General features: G+C 35.4%; 1 protein-coding gene across 3 annotated transcripts in view; it reads right to left on the bottom strand.

Annotated features, from left to right (window-relative positions):
- The window catches only part of DOCK4 (dedicator of cytokinesis 4), a 220,746-nt gene that overhangs the window by 81,433 nt on the left and 120,284 nt on the right, over positions 1-19,029 (bottom strand). For all 3 annotated transcript variants that reach the window (XM_088141722.1, XM_088141721.1, XM_007426684.4), the window contains exons 14-23: positions 12,519-12,643; positions 9,508-9,670; positions 7,919-8,025; positions 6,285-6,441; positions 5,140-5,237; positions 4,957-5,040; positions 4,773-4,873; positions 2,913-2,994; positions 1,322-1,492; positions 576-768 (exon numbers count right to left, since the gene is read on the bottom strand). In XM_088141722.1, coding sequence (XP_087997848.1) covers positions 576-768; positions 1,322-1,492; positions 2,913-2,994; positions 4,773-4,873; positions 4,957-5,040; positions 5,140-5,237; positions 6,285-6,441; positions 7,919-8,025; positions 9,508-9,670; positions 12,519-12,643 — 1,281 coding nt within the window. The remainder of the gene's footprint in view (positions 1-575; positions 769-1,321; positions 1,493-2,912; positions 2,995-4,772; positions 4,874-4,956; positions 5,041-5,139; positions 5,238-6,284; positions 6,442-7,918; positions 8,026-9,507; positions 9,671-12,518; positions 12,644-19,029) is intronic.

The raw sequence follows: 19,029 nt of genomic DNA, 5'->3' as shown, positions 1-19,029 counted from the left end.
TTGAACACTCTGTTTGATCAGTCTACAAATGTACTCATCCACATGTGTGCATACATATTGCCTCTACATGCGCGTTTCTGTATTCTGTATGAGTCTATATCTTTTGGGTAAATGTGCGTATTGGGAAGCACAGGGAAGGCTGCATATGCTCCACTTTGGGCCTTATGAACAGAAAAGAGGAATGAAGTGGCTGAGAAGTTGGCAGCATTCTGGGTTGCATGGAGGATTTTTTTTTTTAATGGACTTCTTTTTATCCATCATCCCTGGCCAAACTTGGCCCATTTTCAAATCTGCTCTTTTTTGTCCTGGCTTCTCCCACCACACCAAATTTGGTTCCTTTCTGTTTGGAGAGTTATCCTGCCGATAGACAGCCAAACAGCCAGGCAAGACAGAGCCCCAAGCTCCTTTTTAACTGGACTTCTGCAAAAAGTGATTCAAGGACTGCATGCAGGTTATCTATCCCTACTTTAGTGTAAAGTCCAAATGTAACTAAATTTGACCAAATTTACACATAATCAGTGTGTGTCAAGAACTATTTTAATATCAGTTAATTAGCTATGGTACTGCTCTTGTACCTGGATTAGTGTACAGTTGACTTTCCACTGTTTTTCCAATGCACTGAAGTTTCACTGCTTGAAGAGAGTCATCTGCATTTGAAACGATTGGCAAGCTCCCTAGAGTATCACGAACCAAATTTGCTACTTCTCTCACATCAAAGAGCTTTAGCAATTCTGAATATACAGCTGGGAAGGAACTGAGAAAGACTGCCTAAGAATAAACCCGGAGAAATTGAATTATATTACAAATCTTCAGACAGACACAAAAAGGAATTTAAACTTTATTTGAATTAAATTTTAAAGGTTAAATTTTTTCTCTTTTCCAAGAACAACAAATATTTGGAATTTTCTCTTACTAGTTTTTAATCTTTTCAAAGGAAAAAAGAATATAAATAACATTATTATGAATTGCTGTTTTAAAATGAATATGAGAAATCCTAGGACTATGGTGAAGATGGACAAGAAGGACTAGCATCACTGCATCTGAATCAATATTCATGGAAGACAACTGGAAACAAAACAAACCTATAGCTTGTTAATTTAGCCAAAGGCTTGATATAGAAAAACAGTACTGTCAGATGTCTGATTCAACTTTTGTTACCAAGACGTCAATGAAGTAAAATGTCATTGCAGATGAAAGTAGACCAGAAGCGTTAACATATCACATTTAAACAAGACTATATTCTTAAGTTTCAGTTACCATACACAGAAGCAATGTGAAAAACAGAAATAATAGTGTAAGGCAGTATTTTTGCACAACTTACTTGGGCCTGAGATAAAGCACTAGTTCCTTTAGTTTCTTGGGAAAGGAAGAATCGTACTGACATCAAAAGCTCTTGAATACAGCAGCAGAATTCCTCCTCATTTTGTCCACCAGTAGCAAGAGAGAATAGCTTCCGAGACTGAACTATATATTTAAATATATATTCTTGTGCCTATAAATGTTAAATCAAAATTTGTGATATTATATCATTCCCTCTTTAAAATAAATAAAAAACATATTTTTGACAGCACTAGTTGGATAGCATATATCCTAAAAGAAGACAGAAAATGAATAGCTTACACCACAAAATGGCAACTCTTCATGTTTATTCTTTGTTAAATTCACTCATTTTTTTTAATGTGCATGCTTTGCAAACTAAGGGGAATTAGAAGCCAGCTTTTATCACTAGCTAGGTGACTTTTTATTGCAGTTATTTTATTACACTGGGCCACATAACCATATAATCAATTTACATTGGTTCCAATATGAAACCATTTGCAACATCATCCAAGGTACGTTGCTTTGATACAGAAAAAAATCTTGCAGTTGGAGACCCTTCATGCAAATAGTCTGCACCTTCACAACTAACCAGATAACCTTCATTAGGATAATGGATGTCAATTTCCTGAAGTGATGACAATCTAATAAATTCTCAAAGGAAAAATGTAGGCCTATTGTCAGAATATGAATATTTTTAAATACAAATTTGAACCCATATTTTAAATCCCAGGCTTTATCATAGTAAAGTGTAATGTTATCCGTCACTATTTAGAAGTAAGGTGCTTTAAATGCATTGTATCTTACTCATGGTTTAGTCAACAGATAATATCTGTTACCACAAATGCTATTTCCCAAACTGCATTCACAATAATATCCATATGCTATTATCAGAGAGATATTAATCAGAGGTTTTGTTTCTAGTTCTTTGATATCTTCATAGCTATTCAACAGACTCTTTAGCAAGGCCAAGAAAAATTATTAATATTTACTAGTTCCCAAAAGTGAAAAGGTGGGCTTTTTATCTTGCCATCACCATAACTTAAGCAATAAACTCTACATATCACATCAGTTATCTCTAATCTTCTATTTGTATTGCTTTCTCTATCAGATTCCAATATGAATACAAACTATTATCTATGTAAATATCATCTTGTTGTTACTGTTCTTTATACTGTCACCTTCTAAACAGGATTTATCCATTTTGTGCACATACTGAATATATATCATGTGTCCATATAGTTCTTTCCACAGGTGCAACCTCTCACTCACCCAAGCTTCAGGGTGAATTGATGGGACAGGAGGTTTGAGAAAAGCTAATAAAAATACTGTTGCCCAGGAAGATGTAACTTTACTCTACTCAGGATGCATGTCATGGTAACTTCATTTACCATAAATTAATATTTGTATATTTATGTGCAATATTAACAATAATATTAAATCAGCTTCCTCAATCTGCTTCTTGTCAGATGTGTCAGACTAATGGAGCCATGCTAACTGGAAATTCTAGGAACTGTAATCCAGTAAAAGCTTCTGAACTGAAGCAGGTTGGAAAAAGCTAGGTGAGATTATATTGTCTCTGTCAGTTTTATTACCTTTAATACCTCCTGATTGTGTGCTTGCCTTTCTACTTCAGTAATTCGATCAACGTGCCACTTCAATACCTTTATGAGATCTCTAAAATATAAAACAAAACTTAGTTCTGCACTGAAATCTTAATTCATGTTAAGTAGCCCAATGACTGACATGAAGAACAATTCATAATTTAATTAGTACATGTATCTACTGAAAATTAAGCCTAAATAAGCTATTCCCAGGGAAATGAGCAGAGAATTGCAGAGCAATTCAAATGAAATGTCACTGAAAAGAGAGAGAATAATCTTCTTTCCCCCCCCTAATTATATTTAGATTACCTAATTATGAATATAGAGAATAGAGCATTATTGTTGGCATATATATTCACAAATATAATAAAGTTTGGGTTGCTTTTAAGATACAAATATACCTCACTTTCTAACAATAGAAGGAAAGCTCATTAGTCAACCTCATTCCAGCACGTGCAAGGTCACTGAACTCCTCTAAAATATCACTCTTCAAACACTGAGACTCCTCCACTGCATGGAATTTTGGCTGAGTCTGGCATGACTCATAAACATCTTGTACCACATTTTTGGCTTTCATCTCCAGACCTTAAAAACTCAAACATTCTCAATAATCCTTGCTCTCACAGTCTGAATAGGACATGATTCTCCTCACTCAATATTTTCAGTCAATCCATACTGCCAATCAATGTCTGCACATTGTCTTTCTGTCTCCATTCCCATGATCTCATCATATATCTGAGATTATGTAATTTAGCTTTGAACTGGGACAGAAGTTATCATAGCTAAATGTGCCATTTATATAAATAATACTCTATCCTCAAGCAAGGTAGGCCAATGGTCTGATTTGGTATAAAACAGATATTTCTTTAATGAATATGGTCCATTAGCTATGAAAATTCCTAAAGAGAACATTTCAGCCAATTCAGTGCTGGGTTCAGTGAAAGATCTCAAATGGAAATCAATGGAGAGATTCTCAAAATCCTTGATAATTCTACCACATCACTAACTTTGAAGGAGTCAGATTAGACTGAACAAAGGCAGACCAAATGAGGACTTGAAAGATGTATTATTTTGTGAGAATAACCACTTCATGAATGCTTCCTATATGGAGAAGAAATAAAGATGTATTTCACTATTCCAGCTTAGGTGTAACAACCATGGCCCATTAAAGCATACTATAAGGCCATAACTGGTCATGTATCTATTAGGGCAGTGCAGCATTTCAGATTAAAAGGCAAAAAAGTCCTTCACTACACATGGAATATAAATGCAGTACCTTTCTGCAACTCCTTAAAGCAGCCTAACGTTTTCTAGATTCAAAGAGGTACTTTCCACAGTGGCTATATGATTCCAAGAAAAGCATTGTTTAAAACAGACACTGTGTGAGCACTACCCAAACTCCAAGCCTTCAAATTCAAAGTGTTGCACTTGTCTAGTACCTAAATTCTTTCCTTGACCCTTCACTATTGCTTTTGTACTCTCAGATTTGATTGTGCTCTGATTTATTTATCCATATTCAAACCATGTCCTTTAAGGACTACCAATAAATCCGTTTGGAATTGGGGGAAACCTTCTTGAATTTGGTTTAATATGAAGCATTTCCAAAATCAGAAAACAGAGACAAATATGAACGCATGCTTATAAGAAAGCAAAATGTGACAGATAATTGATTTAGTATTGCTAACTGAATGTAATAGTTCAGATCAATTTTTACTAACAAAATAGAATTAATTTAAAATATCAGTTAATCGCACTTTGATTTTGATCATGCAGGCTGCAATATATTTGAAGTTGCTATCAATTGTCAATCATCTGATTACATCTGTATTCAAAGCATTGAAACCATTCTACCTGTATGCAAGAGCTCCTGCAAAATGACTTTGAATGTAGGTATCCATAACTGGCCTAAAATGATGAAACTTGCTGTCCTGCAGCAAATTAATTATGTGAACCTAAGGAAAAAAATGTATATTAGTGCATTTTAGCCAATTTCAAAAATCAAAATAAACACAGTGAATAATGAAATATGTCTTACCAAACAGTCAAATACTTGAGAGCCATACTTTTGAGAATTTTCATCTAAAATCCCAAATAAAGTGTCTAGAGTATCTTGGAGAAACTAGGTGAAGAAAGACATATTTAAGAACTATAGCCTTTGGAAAAGTTACTGTTATATTTTGTCCTGGTGAGAAAAATAAACAGTGCCAATCATACTCACCTTCACTATTTCAGAACCATCAATTTCTTTCAGTTTTGAGAGGCAACCTGCAATTTTTTCTGGATGGGCACGCCATTTAAGAAGGTCAAGCATATCTCCTACAATATATATTTATATTATTATACACACACACACACACACACACACATATATAAAGTTTAGCAGAAATACTACAATTGTAAATAAAAAATTTACTATATATACATAATTTTAGAAATAGGCAAAAGAAAAAAATTGTATACCTAAGTTCCCTTAAGTCAAGCCTGAGTTTTAGGCTGCAAATCTGTACATGCTATTGAATAAATTATGACACCTGAAAAGTAACATTCATTATATTCATTCATAAGTAATTCCCTAAGAATGTAATGAATTTTACTTCTGAGTAGAGAAATAGAATTGCACTGTTAAACATTTAACTATGCCTTTTTGCTCCATTTATTTAAATGTGTGTCATGCATTATATTCAATGCCAAAAAGAATTACTAATCCTAATAACACTCCTCAGAAGTCCTCCTATATATCAGAATATTTTGATACAATAAACTGAAAAGCACATCACTGGGATTTTTTAAAAATCAGAAAGCTTTAATTGGTAATTTAAAAAAAAATACTGCATAGCTGTGCTACTTAAAAAAAATACTGTCACATTAAAACTGCCAATTTCTTAGTCTGCTTACAAACAGATCAACAAATCATTTATTCATATGTTGATCCAATCAATAGTTTATTATCAATAAACCATTCAGCATCAATATTGCTAATATTAAATTATAAAACGTGTTTGTAATACTGTATATACTCATGGATAAGCCCATCCATGGATAAACCAACCCTTGAATTTTTAACCAAAATACCATGAAAAATGCACAACCTGTGGATAAGCCGACCTGCATTTTTCATGGTATTTTGGTTAAAAATATGAGGGTCTGTTTATCCACGGATGGGCTTATATGCGAGTGTATGTGGAAAATAGAGGTACTGATATACTGTATATACTCATGGATAAGCCCATCCACAAATAGGCTGAACTCGATTTTTTGGGTGTATTTTGGCACCTAACATTATCAGCTTATTCACAAGTTTATATAGTACACCCTAGTATTAATAAACCCATCTATTATATTGTATTAAGCATTACACTTTACCGTTTTGTGTGAGTTTAGTTGAACACAGGAAAGATGTAATCCAGAATGATTCCTTAGTAGACTTTACTGCTTGGTGGTTGTTTGCAAGGAGATGCCCTTTTGAAAAGGGAAATTTGAGGTAGCGACTAGAATCCTGAAGGCTTATATTTTCTTCACACTGAGAGAACAATTAAATTTGCATTTTAACTCACTACACCAAATGAAATAAAATGCAGCATAGAACTGTCATCTTATGCCATACACCACCCAGAGTCACAATGCTTGAGTTGGGTGGCCTTACCAATCTTATAAACAAATAAATAAATCCTTTCTCAAAATGTAGCTTTTCTATTAAGCTCTGACACCATCATAGTTCCCATGCAGTGGAATAACCAAGCAAAGACTGTTATACATGACGCCACCCTACCTCATTTTATTGAATGGGTACCTACACTTCGGTCTCAAGGCAATTTTGTGTACTGTAACTGCAAAAACGTATTTCTCTTTATTTCTAATTCAGTGTCCTTGTGTTTGCTTCTACTGTTCTCTTTTACATCAGTATCTGGACACCTAATGGATATAGCTAATAGATAAAACTTTCTATTCTACAGTAAACCCAATAACCCAGTATTCTAGTTTTCAGACTCTAGTGTGGCACTTAGAACAACTTTAATATTTTGCCCACTTGTGGTTCTAATACTGCTGACCCACATTGTACCTGCCACTTACTTTCAGTCCTCATTCTCAAGTCCCAATCCTAACTGGATCCCACAATTTACTCTAAATGTGGCTACTAAGTTCTACATCTTTAACGTAATAGTTAAAATTTATCAAGGGTGGGGACTAGCCCTCAATTCTTTTTAAAGTACTGTAACTATAGGAAGAACTAACAAAACAGTGTTACAGTTCAGTAACACATATTTTTCATAAGAATCCCTAAAATTAAAAACTCTAGCAGTTCTTTAACAGCCAGATAATGCTAACACATTACTGGAAAAAATAGAATTTTAAAAAGATGTTTCATAATGCTTTAAATGTTTACTTAAATCAAAATAAGCACATTAATTTTATAAAGAAATGTTTCTATTCAGTGAAAAACTACAACATAAACCACATAACTGCAAGCCACTAATGTATTCAGAAAAAAAATTATACTGGTTTTGCTGGCATGTTTCATAACAAATTCTGTAACTACAAAAAAGGTAGAATATTTTCCATCTTTGTTAAGTCTTTTTAAAGATGAAGTTATTTAGCGTATATAGGATAGGGTAAGGTATTTAAATAAATGAACTGTGTCCTACAAAGTCATAATTTAAGATTATGTTCTGTATTGTAATGGAGGAATTTCTTCCAAGATAGTTATATGATTTAACCTTGACAGAGAACTAAATGCAAATATATATGCAAGTATGAATAACCTATCTGTATATGTGTGTGTGTGTGTGAGAGAGCCAGTCTGATTTATGCACATGTGCATGTGTGTGATATGAAGAACCAGCAGCATAAGTTGGAAACCATATAATGAAAGGACATGTTACACAATGACAAATCTAGCATTCTTCTGACAGTTGAATCAATCTGTCTGAATATAAGGGCAGCTCTAGGATTTTTTTACTGAATAAGCTATGCTTTTTCTCGCTTCTTTTTGAAAATACCTTGTGCACAATGAGCTCATGAGTGCCATCTGGCAGGGTCCTTCCATTTTCCTGCATCAGAGGGACGAAAGAAAAACCAAACAACTTCTTCTCCCCCTTCTCTTTTGCTGAAACACACATACACATTAAAAATACATCATGTTCTAGGCTAGAAATAAGAATGCATAAATTAAAAGAATGTAAAATTACATGTATATTTGCAACTAAAAGCCAGAGTGCTAGATAGTCAACAGATTTCCCTGTAGTGAGCAATGGCATACCTTAACCATAATCTACAACTAATTACAGCATGCAGGCCAGCACTCAAGAGTTACAAATGAAACGTACGTGATACAATTTAGACGTGATCAATTTTATTCCCACTAAATTAAAATTAATTAAATTCAAGATTGCTACCATCAGCATGAGAACCAGTTTGGTGCAGCCAGCTGGGGGACCTTGGGCCAGTCACTCTCTCTCAGCCCTAGGAAGAAGAAGGCAAGGACAAACCACTTCTGAAAATCTTTCTAAGAAAATTGCATGGATTTGTCCAGGCTAGGAGTTGCTAGGAGTCAAGACTGGAAGGCTATACATCCAGATCACACAATTATACCTATAATTTAATCAATACTTACATGCATTTTTGTTTCTACATGCATATGCAGTGGAACACCACCAAATTTACTTTAGGATAACTTATTTTAAAGTTAGAATGCATAGGAAAAGCACATTGCTAGCAGCCTAATTATTAATTAAATAATTAAATTAAATTAAATATCAATATTTATATTCATGACCTTTTTTCATTAAAAAAGGTACATTAAACCTATCATGAACTAGAAATTACTTCAAATTTAGTTACTGGGTTCACTAAAATAGTTTAATGATCCTAGCTGCTTAGGGGATTCTAAACAAACCTTTCCCACAACTGTGGTAAATAAGAGAGATTAAAAAGGAAGGAAAAGAAAGGAAGGCAACTCCACCAACCATTTCCCCCCCCACTAAAAACCAGCAGGAAATTTTTGAAGAAAAAAGTCACAATCTTCTAACAACTCCTTGTATCTTCCTTTAAGCAACATTTTTCTCTACTCTGAATAAAAATGGCAAGAGATTCTAATCCAGTATCAGCTATTCTTCCACTTCTTTCTCACTCCACAATTCATCCTACGACTCAGTAGCCCTTAACTTACATCTTTTCTCCTCATTTTTTTTGAAAGCAGCAACATTTTAAGTTATAGAACTTCAGATTTGGTCTGATAAGGTTATCATTTGCACCTGGACTAAGTGCAAACTTTTAAGAAAATGAATACCAATTCATAGTGCAAAAGCTATGGAAAAACTTTACAGCTACATTTGTCTCTTGGATCATTTGTGTTTAAAAGCATAATTAATCTTCAGTTACAGATGACCAAGCATTTATTTTTGCAGGATATTGCTAATGCAAAGCTGCTATTGTCAGTGGATACTTTTTTTTTCATTGTGATGCCTGTATGAGATCCTTTCCTCTTCCATATACCAGAAATTCATTTATAAGGTAGCACCCAGCAGGCATTTGAAAAGAGAATATTAACTGTAATACCAAAGCACTACCGCTTCTGAATAGGTCTTACTGGAACAGTGGCGGAATTCAAACCGAAGATGTGCTCCCCTGAATTTATCCACTGGAATAGGAAGTTTCAGCAGCTCAGCCCACCTGGGACTGTTGTTATGATACAACACAAAGGAATGGAATTCAGAGGCTGGTGGCTCTCCAGAGCCGAAGGAGATAAAATCCTTAAAAAGAAAGCATTAAAAAAAAATTACTTGAGTTATACAATGAATGGTCAGTATCTTGAAAGATCTAAACAAAATAATCTTGTGTTCCATGTACTGTTGGAAGGCATAAGCCAGTGGTGGGTAAAACAGACACTGAGGTACGTTTAACTTATGACATGGGGCAGGGAAAATGTTTATTGCTGACCCAGTAAGAAAGCATATCAGTTTCACTGTTTCTCATTTTTCTCCTTTTACATGAATTTTGCCTTAACGTTAGTCTGCAACTTCAGTATCAGTTTGCAGTTACATGGTTTTATTTTGTATGCAGTTGTTAATGCAAAGAGATTCTGTAAAAGAATTATATCAAATTTTCCAATTGTCATGGGGAGCATATTCATTCATCCATTCGTTCATTCATTCATTCATTCATTCAGTCAATCAGTCAATCAGTCAATCAATATACATAGCCACCCACCTCACAGTGCTGACTGTATAATGATTCTGGATATTTCAATGAAATTCACTACAATAGTCCAATTTTTTTCATTTATTCAAAATACTGATAAGGCAAACACAAGAAAACAGCAAATCCTTTTTTAAGCGTGTGAGAGAGACCAATTTGTATAATATAATGTGCTTCTCAACTGTGTGAAACAGTTACTTAACATTTCATTTCAGGTTTCATTTAAATACCATCCTTCCCTTTGAAAGAGCTGGGGAGAACATCTTGTGATAAAGACATGCCAGAAGGAAATGAAGTGATCATCTGAACACTGTCAGACTTTGATCCTTTTGGAGTACATATTTAGCATTCTTCAGAGATCAAGCTTGTGCCAATGTTGCTCTAAGGCAGCAGGTGGATGCAGGCAGAAGACTGGTAGGTTGTGCCCTGTGGACAGTGGAGTTCACACTGGGCATGCATATGGGATTTGTGTATAAGACCACAGAGTGGATGTCATCACAGCTTTCTTCACTGGCTGATAAGACTGCCAGCTCCAAAGACATACCTGGATAATATGGCTATGAGGAAGGTCACTTTCCAGGTAACATATTTACATTCACTGGACTGATAGACTTGAAGGGGTGATTGGCTAACATTTTCAGAATCAGCTGAAAACCTCAGAAGGGGACATTAAATGGGAGGAGACTCCAGTGGCATGTATGTCTTTATGTGTGGGCACTCAAGAGACAGATGATCCCTCAGTTGTGTGTTGGATTTTAGGTTCTGGTGAAGACCTGACTGGAACAAAGCCACTATCTCAGGAAAAGGGATCACCAACCTGATCCCCTTCCTCCTTCTCAAGCAGCAAAAAGCATATCAGGTGTTCTATTAAATTTGTCTGTGGATATTCCATGGGAAGCTAAGATGGTCTGAACAGAAGCAACACTGTAGTCTATATTGCACAAGGCTTGGTTTTAAATTTCCAGATATGTAATTGTAACCAGCTTAGATTAGGGGTGAAATTAGATTCCCTGGGGGAGACAGTCCACTCTGATTGCATGGCTTATGGCAAATCAACGGCAAATAACTTCTGCCTCTTTATCTCTGCCTCTTGCATTAGTCAAATCAAAAAAAAGGAAATGAAAATAAAATGTAGAAAACATTGGGCTATTTGATGTTCAGACTATCTGAAGCCATGACGTTCATCATCCAGATAGTTTACTTTCTGCCCAGGATTCATTAGCCTAAGATGAACTTTAATTTCTCCATGAAAAACATGTAATACTGCCATGCCAATTGGCCCATTTAAAATTCAGGATGGTTCTCCAATCCCGGCTCTTTTGGGGCACTATGAAGAAAATTTAATAGCATTCTGAAACATTGTGAGCCAGGGGCACTAATTCCCAGTAAATGAACAATGGCTTTTCAAGATCTCCTTTTGTGTCTCTGACCTAGATTGAGGATACAAATAGCAAAAAAAAAAAAAAACCTGAGCCTGGATCTAGACAGGCCACTTGTCTTACCTTTTGGTAGAGGTGGCCAGAAGAGCATTATTTTGTTCTTTGTTTTGACCAGAGCCTTGGGTGGGGCAAAAAGATCTGTCACTTGTGAAGGCACTAGAGGCTAGTATTGAACCAGACTTGGTATCTATGTTCCAGGTCACGATCCAAAAATGTATGGCTGCCTCTACAGCCCTGACCAAGAATTGTAATTAATTTAGGTCAGAGTCAGCCATGAAGGCCTGATATTTGCCAGTTTGTTAATGCTTTGGAACACTGGCTTTAGAGAATCGTTCAGTCTGTTTGGATCACAGTATCATTCCTTAGTCATCAGGGATTTGCTTGCTGCTGTCATTCTTTTGCCATTTTAAATAGAACATCATTACATTTGTCACCAGGAAGTTTAGGTATATCATCCCCATCTTTTAAGATTACACTTGGAAACCAGGGAGACTATTAGGATATCCATCAATGGTTTAGGCCTTGGATACAGCTTATATAGGGTGCAACAGACAGTTCCTTGGTGTACAAAGAATGTCTACTTGTTCTTCATGGGCCTGCTTAGGGCATATTGGAATAAGAAGTTGATAATTGCATCTAGAGCTATTGAGAAGACTTCAGACAGATCCAGCAGCAGCTTAATAGGTCCAGTCCAATATCAACATAATTCATGATCTCTTTTCAGCTTCATTACATTAATTATACAGGCCTAACAACAGATTGTTTGAAATTAATATTATGATATCATCAGTGCCTAGAACATAGATTTCTCTTTAGTGCATATTAGAGTGCAGAGCTTAATTCAGACATTAAAATATCCTAATGTTAGTCAGCCAGGAACATAATCTCTGGGTTCTTCCTCATTATAAAAAGTTGCCATTTGAAATAGTATTTATAATAAGAAAAGAAGTTAAACAGAAGTTACATTCAAAATTTGTCCACCACAGTCCACAATGTACAATGTGACTTCCACATTTCTGGCCACGCTTTTTCCTCCTTTTTCAAATTCTCCTCTTTCTATTGTGATATATAAATCATTTCTCATTTCACCTAGAGGAGAAAAAACATAGCAGGTTAGCCAAAAGAAAAATATCTCAACATATCTTTAAAAACTATAATAAGAATAACAACAGCAGCAGCAGCAGCAGCAGCAGCAGCAGCAGCAATATAATAAACTCATTAGGAAGGTGACCTTGATTCAACAATGTTAAAATGGAATTAAGTATTACTATGCAGAAACAATAAAAATTATATAACAAACTTGTACAAATTGAACAGGATCAGCAATGTATCCTAATTGCAGGCACAACAGAACAAAATCACGCTGATAGACTTACTGATAGTTCTGAAATTGTAGGGAAAACAAGGCAAAAGACATTTCTAGTTGTATGAATATGGTGGTGTGAAACTGGGATCTGAATATAAAAGTCATTGAGCAAATTATACTTCAACTCTATGTAGAATTGATCTCTTAATAAGAGGGAATGGAAAGAAGAAAAACACTTTTAGTCCTCTATCCAATTGTTTTTTAAAGAAAATCTGACTTTTTTAATCAATTATCAATGAGTTCTGTTAACTGAGCTGTTCAGATAATAGGTAGGTAGGTAAGTAGGTAGGTAGGTAGATAGATATCCTCATAACTGAACACATTCTCCTAAAATAGTCTTCTAATCTGGTGTTCCTGGTTTCTCCCTCCAGTCTACCAGGCAGATTTAAGACTGAATAACAGTGCAGAATAAAACAAGAATCTACATATTCACACCCCATGATTACTTTGTATTCATATATGGTTTGTATGTGTTTGAAAAACTTGAAATAAAAACTGATTCTTCAAGTCCATCTTTGTCAAACTTTTAATGAGAAAGCAAAAATTAACTTATTCCTTTATCATTGTTAACAAACCAAATGCACCAGAGTTTGAAACTTTGGGAAAAGATTGTGGGAGACCTTTATTGTACCTAGGAGCACATGAAGTTTTTATTCTTATTACAGCCCCAGATGGCTCATGTAGTAAACAGCAACTAACAAGACAAAAAGCATATTTCAGGCAATCAGTGATACATAACTAACCTTTTTAGCAATGTATGGAATATGTACAAATTGTAAAACTCATTAAAAAGTTTGTTCTGTAACCCACTAGTGGTTATGTGTGAGCAAATGAGCAAATGTGGAACCTTTATTTCCATCCAGAAATCAACAATGACAACAAGGATTTATCCAGGTGCTTGACTCTGGTGTCATTTGGGCATCACAGAGAACAATTATGTCTGATCAGTTCCCAGAATACATCAAGAGCATGCAATATTCCCTGATAAGTCAGATCATCCCTCATCAGTTACTGTTTAGACCACCTCAACTGGTCCTTACAACTGAATCTTCTGTTTCTATCTATCAGGAGGAATTCTATCTCAGTAATGAACCGTCCCAACCACAGGGTTTTTTCTTTTCTTTTTACCGTGTGCACTGCCCAGAGTCACAAGTGTGAGATGGGCAGCTATATAAATTTAATAAAATAAATTAACAAATAAATGTAATTCAAATGGAAATGTGTAAACGTCTGTGTACCTGTGTGAGCAAATGCATACATGCACATATTTTCTTTTTTAAATTGGATAGGTTTATACTTGTCCTGGTGTTCTAATGGCAGGAAGTGGATCCTGTTCCTTGGGTAAAGGGTCAAGACTCGGTCTCCTCTTCCACTGAATTCTATATAGCTAAATGCTATTCTATAAATATTAGATTAGCATATGTATCAGGTTTCATCGGAATCACTGATTCACAAAACCTTGGCAAGTATTTGCACAAAAACGACCTTAGCACTGTTAAATTAATTGAACCCTAACTCTTATGCTTTATTCTAGGGTTCATATTAAACCCCCAAATTTTCTTTCAGAATGCAAAAAGAAAAAGAAAAATCATTGATATCTATACATTTAAAGCAATGTGCAATTTAAGTATTGGTTAACTAACTTCTTTAAATTGTCTTCAAAGGAATATTCAAGTGTAACAATTCCAAATCTGACATCATATGTGAATCTCCAGTTGTATTTATGCTGTGTTTCAGCAAAGTGTATTCAGAATCTGAAGAAATGTGGAGGTAATGCATGTGGTCAAATGCCAATATTATTTAGTTTAGGTTCAAGTCATGTTTCTCAGAATAGTAACAAGCAGCAGCACAGTAATTTACAACATTTTCCTATATTAATCAAACTGTGATATAATACATCCAGTGTCCCAAATAATAAGGAAGGAAGGAAGGAAGGAAGGAAGGAAGGAAGGAAGGAAGGAAGGAAGGAAGGAAGGAAGGAAGGAAGGAAGGAAGGAAGGAAGGAAGGAAGGAAGGAAGGAAGGATTCACTGAACTTTCTGAATCATGTATGAATAATAATATATTAGGCCTTTAGGTAAGCTACAGCTTTTGTACAAGCAAGGTCTTTTTAGGAGGAGGAGGAGGAGGAGAACACTATCTGAAGTATAGGAAACATTCTTGACAGACTAGACCGCAACCATTGCACAGACAGTTACAGGCCTGATTTACTTAAATGTATTTCTCTTTAAACTTATTTCTCAAAAGCTAACACAATCAAAAAGGCCTCTGGTAAGATGGAGTAGAGGACTCCAATTTTAAAGACTTTGCAATCAGCAAAAAATGTACTGACTCTTAAAGATAAAGATGGAAAGAGATTACTATTGTGGGAATACTTCTGGATTATATCAAGAGATTATTTCCTCAGGGCCTGTGTTCAATTGATTGCTGTATAATTATTTTGAAGCTGGTAAGTACTTGATATCGGAATTTGTGACAATTTACTAGGAAGAGAAAATGCTGCTTCTGCATTTATGTGAGAGGAAAGAATATCTTTTAGCTTTCAACCCAGCCAGCAAATGAAAAAGAATCCTCACATTTTGCAACTCACAAGTGAGAAGATGGCCTGAAAGAAGTTGCAAATGCATTCCACTGCTTCTGGGTATTACAATTCCTTATTGGCTATTTTATCTGTATATGGGTGCTACACTCCAAAACTCAACCTTTATGTTTGTAACCAGATATTAGAAACATCCCATTACTTTCCAGTATTATCTCCACATGCACAGAAACGCAAAAGCATGACCTACAAGCAGTGGTTTTATTCCCTACTGCTGATATGACTGGCATTTGAAATGTTTAAGGACAACCTACATATTCCCCTCTTTATTTAATCTGAGGATTAGAATCTGTGTTTCTCCCTTAATTCAGAAGGTCCAGAGAATAAAGGCTTATTTCAGGAGACTCCAGAAAGTATCTGATTTAAGCTTCTGCATTAACTGTTTTGGTTTCAGGGAGATACTGTGAAAATATCAGAAAAGTGGTATTTTCATAATTTGAAAGGGGTAGGGAGGAGACAAAGCAAATGAATTCTGAGATAAATTGGAAAATGTTTTGTGATAGGAAGAACAAACATTTAATTGGATACCTTATTGAAATCTATTTGTTTAAAGTTTGTATTGTCTATCTAAGAATAATTGTAAGTGTATAATTTATATTACCATTTATTAGTTTTATAAAAAAAACCCAACATAATTATGTAATGTATATTTATGGATTTTTGAAAGAGGGTTTTGTTGTTATGATGTGGGATTACACGATCCTTGTGGAGGAAAAAAAAGTCAGATTTAATTGTGCATTAATTCTGAAACATCTAATGATTCCTTTTTTAATTGGGGCTACCCATGCGTAAATAAAGACGCATGTATAGCTGTGCATGATCTCTGAACGAGGTGGTTGTAATATAATTGATATATTTAGGCCAGAGACCTAGTTGTGCTACTCTGAATTGGACCAAAGCCAGTGGGGGTTGCCTTGGTTACGGCAATTTAGAACAGAAGCTTCAGGCCGAGGGAATCACAAACGTGGATTGGTTGTTAGAAACTAAAAGCTATATAATTGCCCAGCTTTGGAATACTTAGGAAGGATTGTAAAACAATAGCTCAGTTTGACAGGCAGAGAGCAAATGTTGGTAAACTATGAGTGGGGGGACAGTTAAGGGTGAGGGGTAAGTGAGTCAGCATTAAGTGTGTCATCCACTGAAGTGTGCACCAACACAAGCACAGGAAACAGAACCCCCACTGGGTCAAAAATCTATCAGTGCTTGGAGTACTATATATTTATGAACAGGCACATAATATGTTCCAAATACACATAGAATTGGTCTTCTAGGTGCAGCAGGTGGGGAAAATGTCTTAACACACATAGATCTGTGGCCACCCTTCCATGTTCTTTCAGCATCTGCAAGGGGTTTAGAAATCTCACTTTTAAACTTAATCAGGACAAATCTGTTCCAGGGATTTCCCTTTCTGGAGTTGCAATTAACTGCTACTGAGAGCAGAATTTTAGGAGGGGTTGTAGGAGACTTTATTCTCTTTCAAGAAGTTAAATTATAATTTACTTGGCCTCCTAGTGGAAAAATATGAAACCTTATTTATTAAATGTATTTGACAATGTTTGTTCTATTTGGGTTTATAAGATTTTTTTTCACATTAAACACATAGGCTTTGCGTTTGTTTAAGATCAGGGGTTTGTACCAAGGCATAAAGTAAGCGATAGAAATAAAGGATTATAAAATGTGACAAAGAATATAATTCCCCCTTGTTCCCATTTACCAGAGCAACTTTATTACAATTCAATCCTATGTTATGCATTATTGCTTTGAATATGTGCACAGGATCATAGCAACAGACACAGGGATGAAAAAGATATTACACTGCGTACAATAAGATAGTAGACAATTACCTGAAAATGTATTAATCTCACTTGCACAAGCTTTGCTCAGTCTCAAAATCATAAAGTTGTTAAAACAAACAGCAGCAATCATGTTAAACCTGCCTAATAAAGCACTTCTATTTTGTCTTTTCAATTGTGTAGAACCATTTATTATAGGACTATTCGAATGTCACAAGATTTCATTTGCTGAGAAGTTTCTTTTTCCTCATGAAAATGTTTCCCTGTAGATGGTGCTCACATCCAGCCTCTAAAATTGTTGTGTTGATTAGTAACACAAATTCCTAAGCACTATGACACAGAGATGTGAAATGAGCTGGAAACTGATTTGAAACTCCTGATATCTTAAAGAATTAATTCAATGTTAATTGTTTGGTAATTGATTGTGCACATTGACACTTGAATCTCTGGTGTGGGTTTCAAATGTTTTCAGCATATTGTCTCTATGTCTCCAGATAGACAGACATGCGCGCACACACACACACACACACACACCCCACTCTAATGCAGGCTGAAATTGCTGAGACTTGACACTTCTTATTCCTGATAGATTGTACATACATTTTATGTAAGAGCAAGAAAGACTCCTTTTTTGCCACTTTTCCCTTTTTCTAGTTTCCTCAAAAATATGCATATAAATTCTTCTCTCAGTAAGGCTAAAGGCTCTAGAAGCCTTGTTAGGAGCCACGCTGTCTCAGTGCTTGAGGGATATATATCTATATTTCTTTTAATGATTTCACCTTTTAAAAACATGATGGTATCACAGGAAATTGATGTAGTATGAAAATTTAAATCTACTGAGGAAAAAGTATTTATTATTTATTAATTATAGGTCCTTTTATGCTGTTTCAATCAAACAACAACAACTCTAAGTGGCTTACAAAAGCAGTATATAGCAAATTAAATGATATATCACATTATAATAAATGACATCACTATAAAATCATAACAGCATCATTAGCAGTGTTGAAATACATCCTAGATACATATATTCTCCATACTAGACCCTAAATGCCTGCTTAAATACCAAGTTTTCCCTGATCTCAACATTACCAAGGATCTTGATGTTATTTCTGGGAGGTCCTGAATGAGAACTCCAGCAGAAAAATGTTTGCTTCAAAGTCTCTTCCTGCAGTCTCGGCGCGGGGTGGGGGTGGGGGTTCTTAGCATAGTTGTGCTACAGACACACCTCAGATGGACAGATTCTACTTTAAGTAGGAAATCAAATAATTATCCAGGTCACAAGCCATACAGGACTTTGTAAGTGCAACTCCCAAAGTGCAGGTGTTACATGTAAATACCTTTAATTTCCTGTTAGTACATAAAATGCAGCTACATTCTGTACCAGATGAAATTTTCTGGGTGGTTTTCAAGGGCAGTCCAATGTACAGTGCATCACAATAATCCAAGATGTGATAAGGCCATGTCTGATTGTGGGTAATGCTTCCCATTTAAGGAACAGACTTAAGTGATATTCCAAAGCTGGGCAAAGATTCTCCTGGTGACAGCTTCCACCTCTTATTCTAGCAAGTGCTGTGAGTCCAGAGGAGTCCCCAGTTTATGAACCAGTTGTTTCTGTTGGAATACACCTTATGGAAAGCTACTGTTGGAACTATCCGAGAATCAGCTGGTTTCTGGTTTAACAGCCACCCCGTCTTGTTTAGGCAGAGTCTCAACCT

Source organism: Python bivittatus, unplaced genomic scaffold (genome assembly GCF_059951505.1).
Source record: "Python bivittatus isolate LINGU-HERP-01145 unplaced genomic scaffold, Pbiv_v1 ctg000330_np1212, whole genome shotgun sequence".
In the NCBI taxonomy this organism is placed as follows: domain Eukaryota; kingdom Metazoa; phylum Chordata; class Lepidosauria; order Squamata; family Pythonidae; genus Python; species Python bivittatus.
The sequence above is the reverse complement of the archived record's forward strand: the minus strand, read 5'-3'. Positions and strand labels throughout refer to the sequence as shown.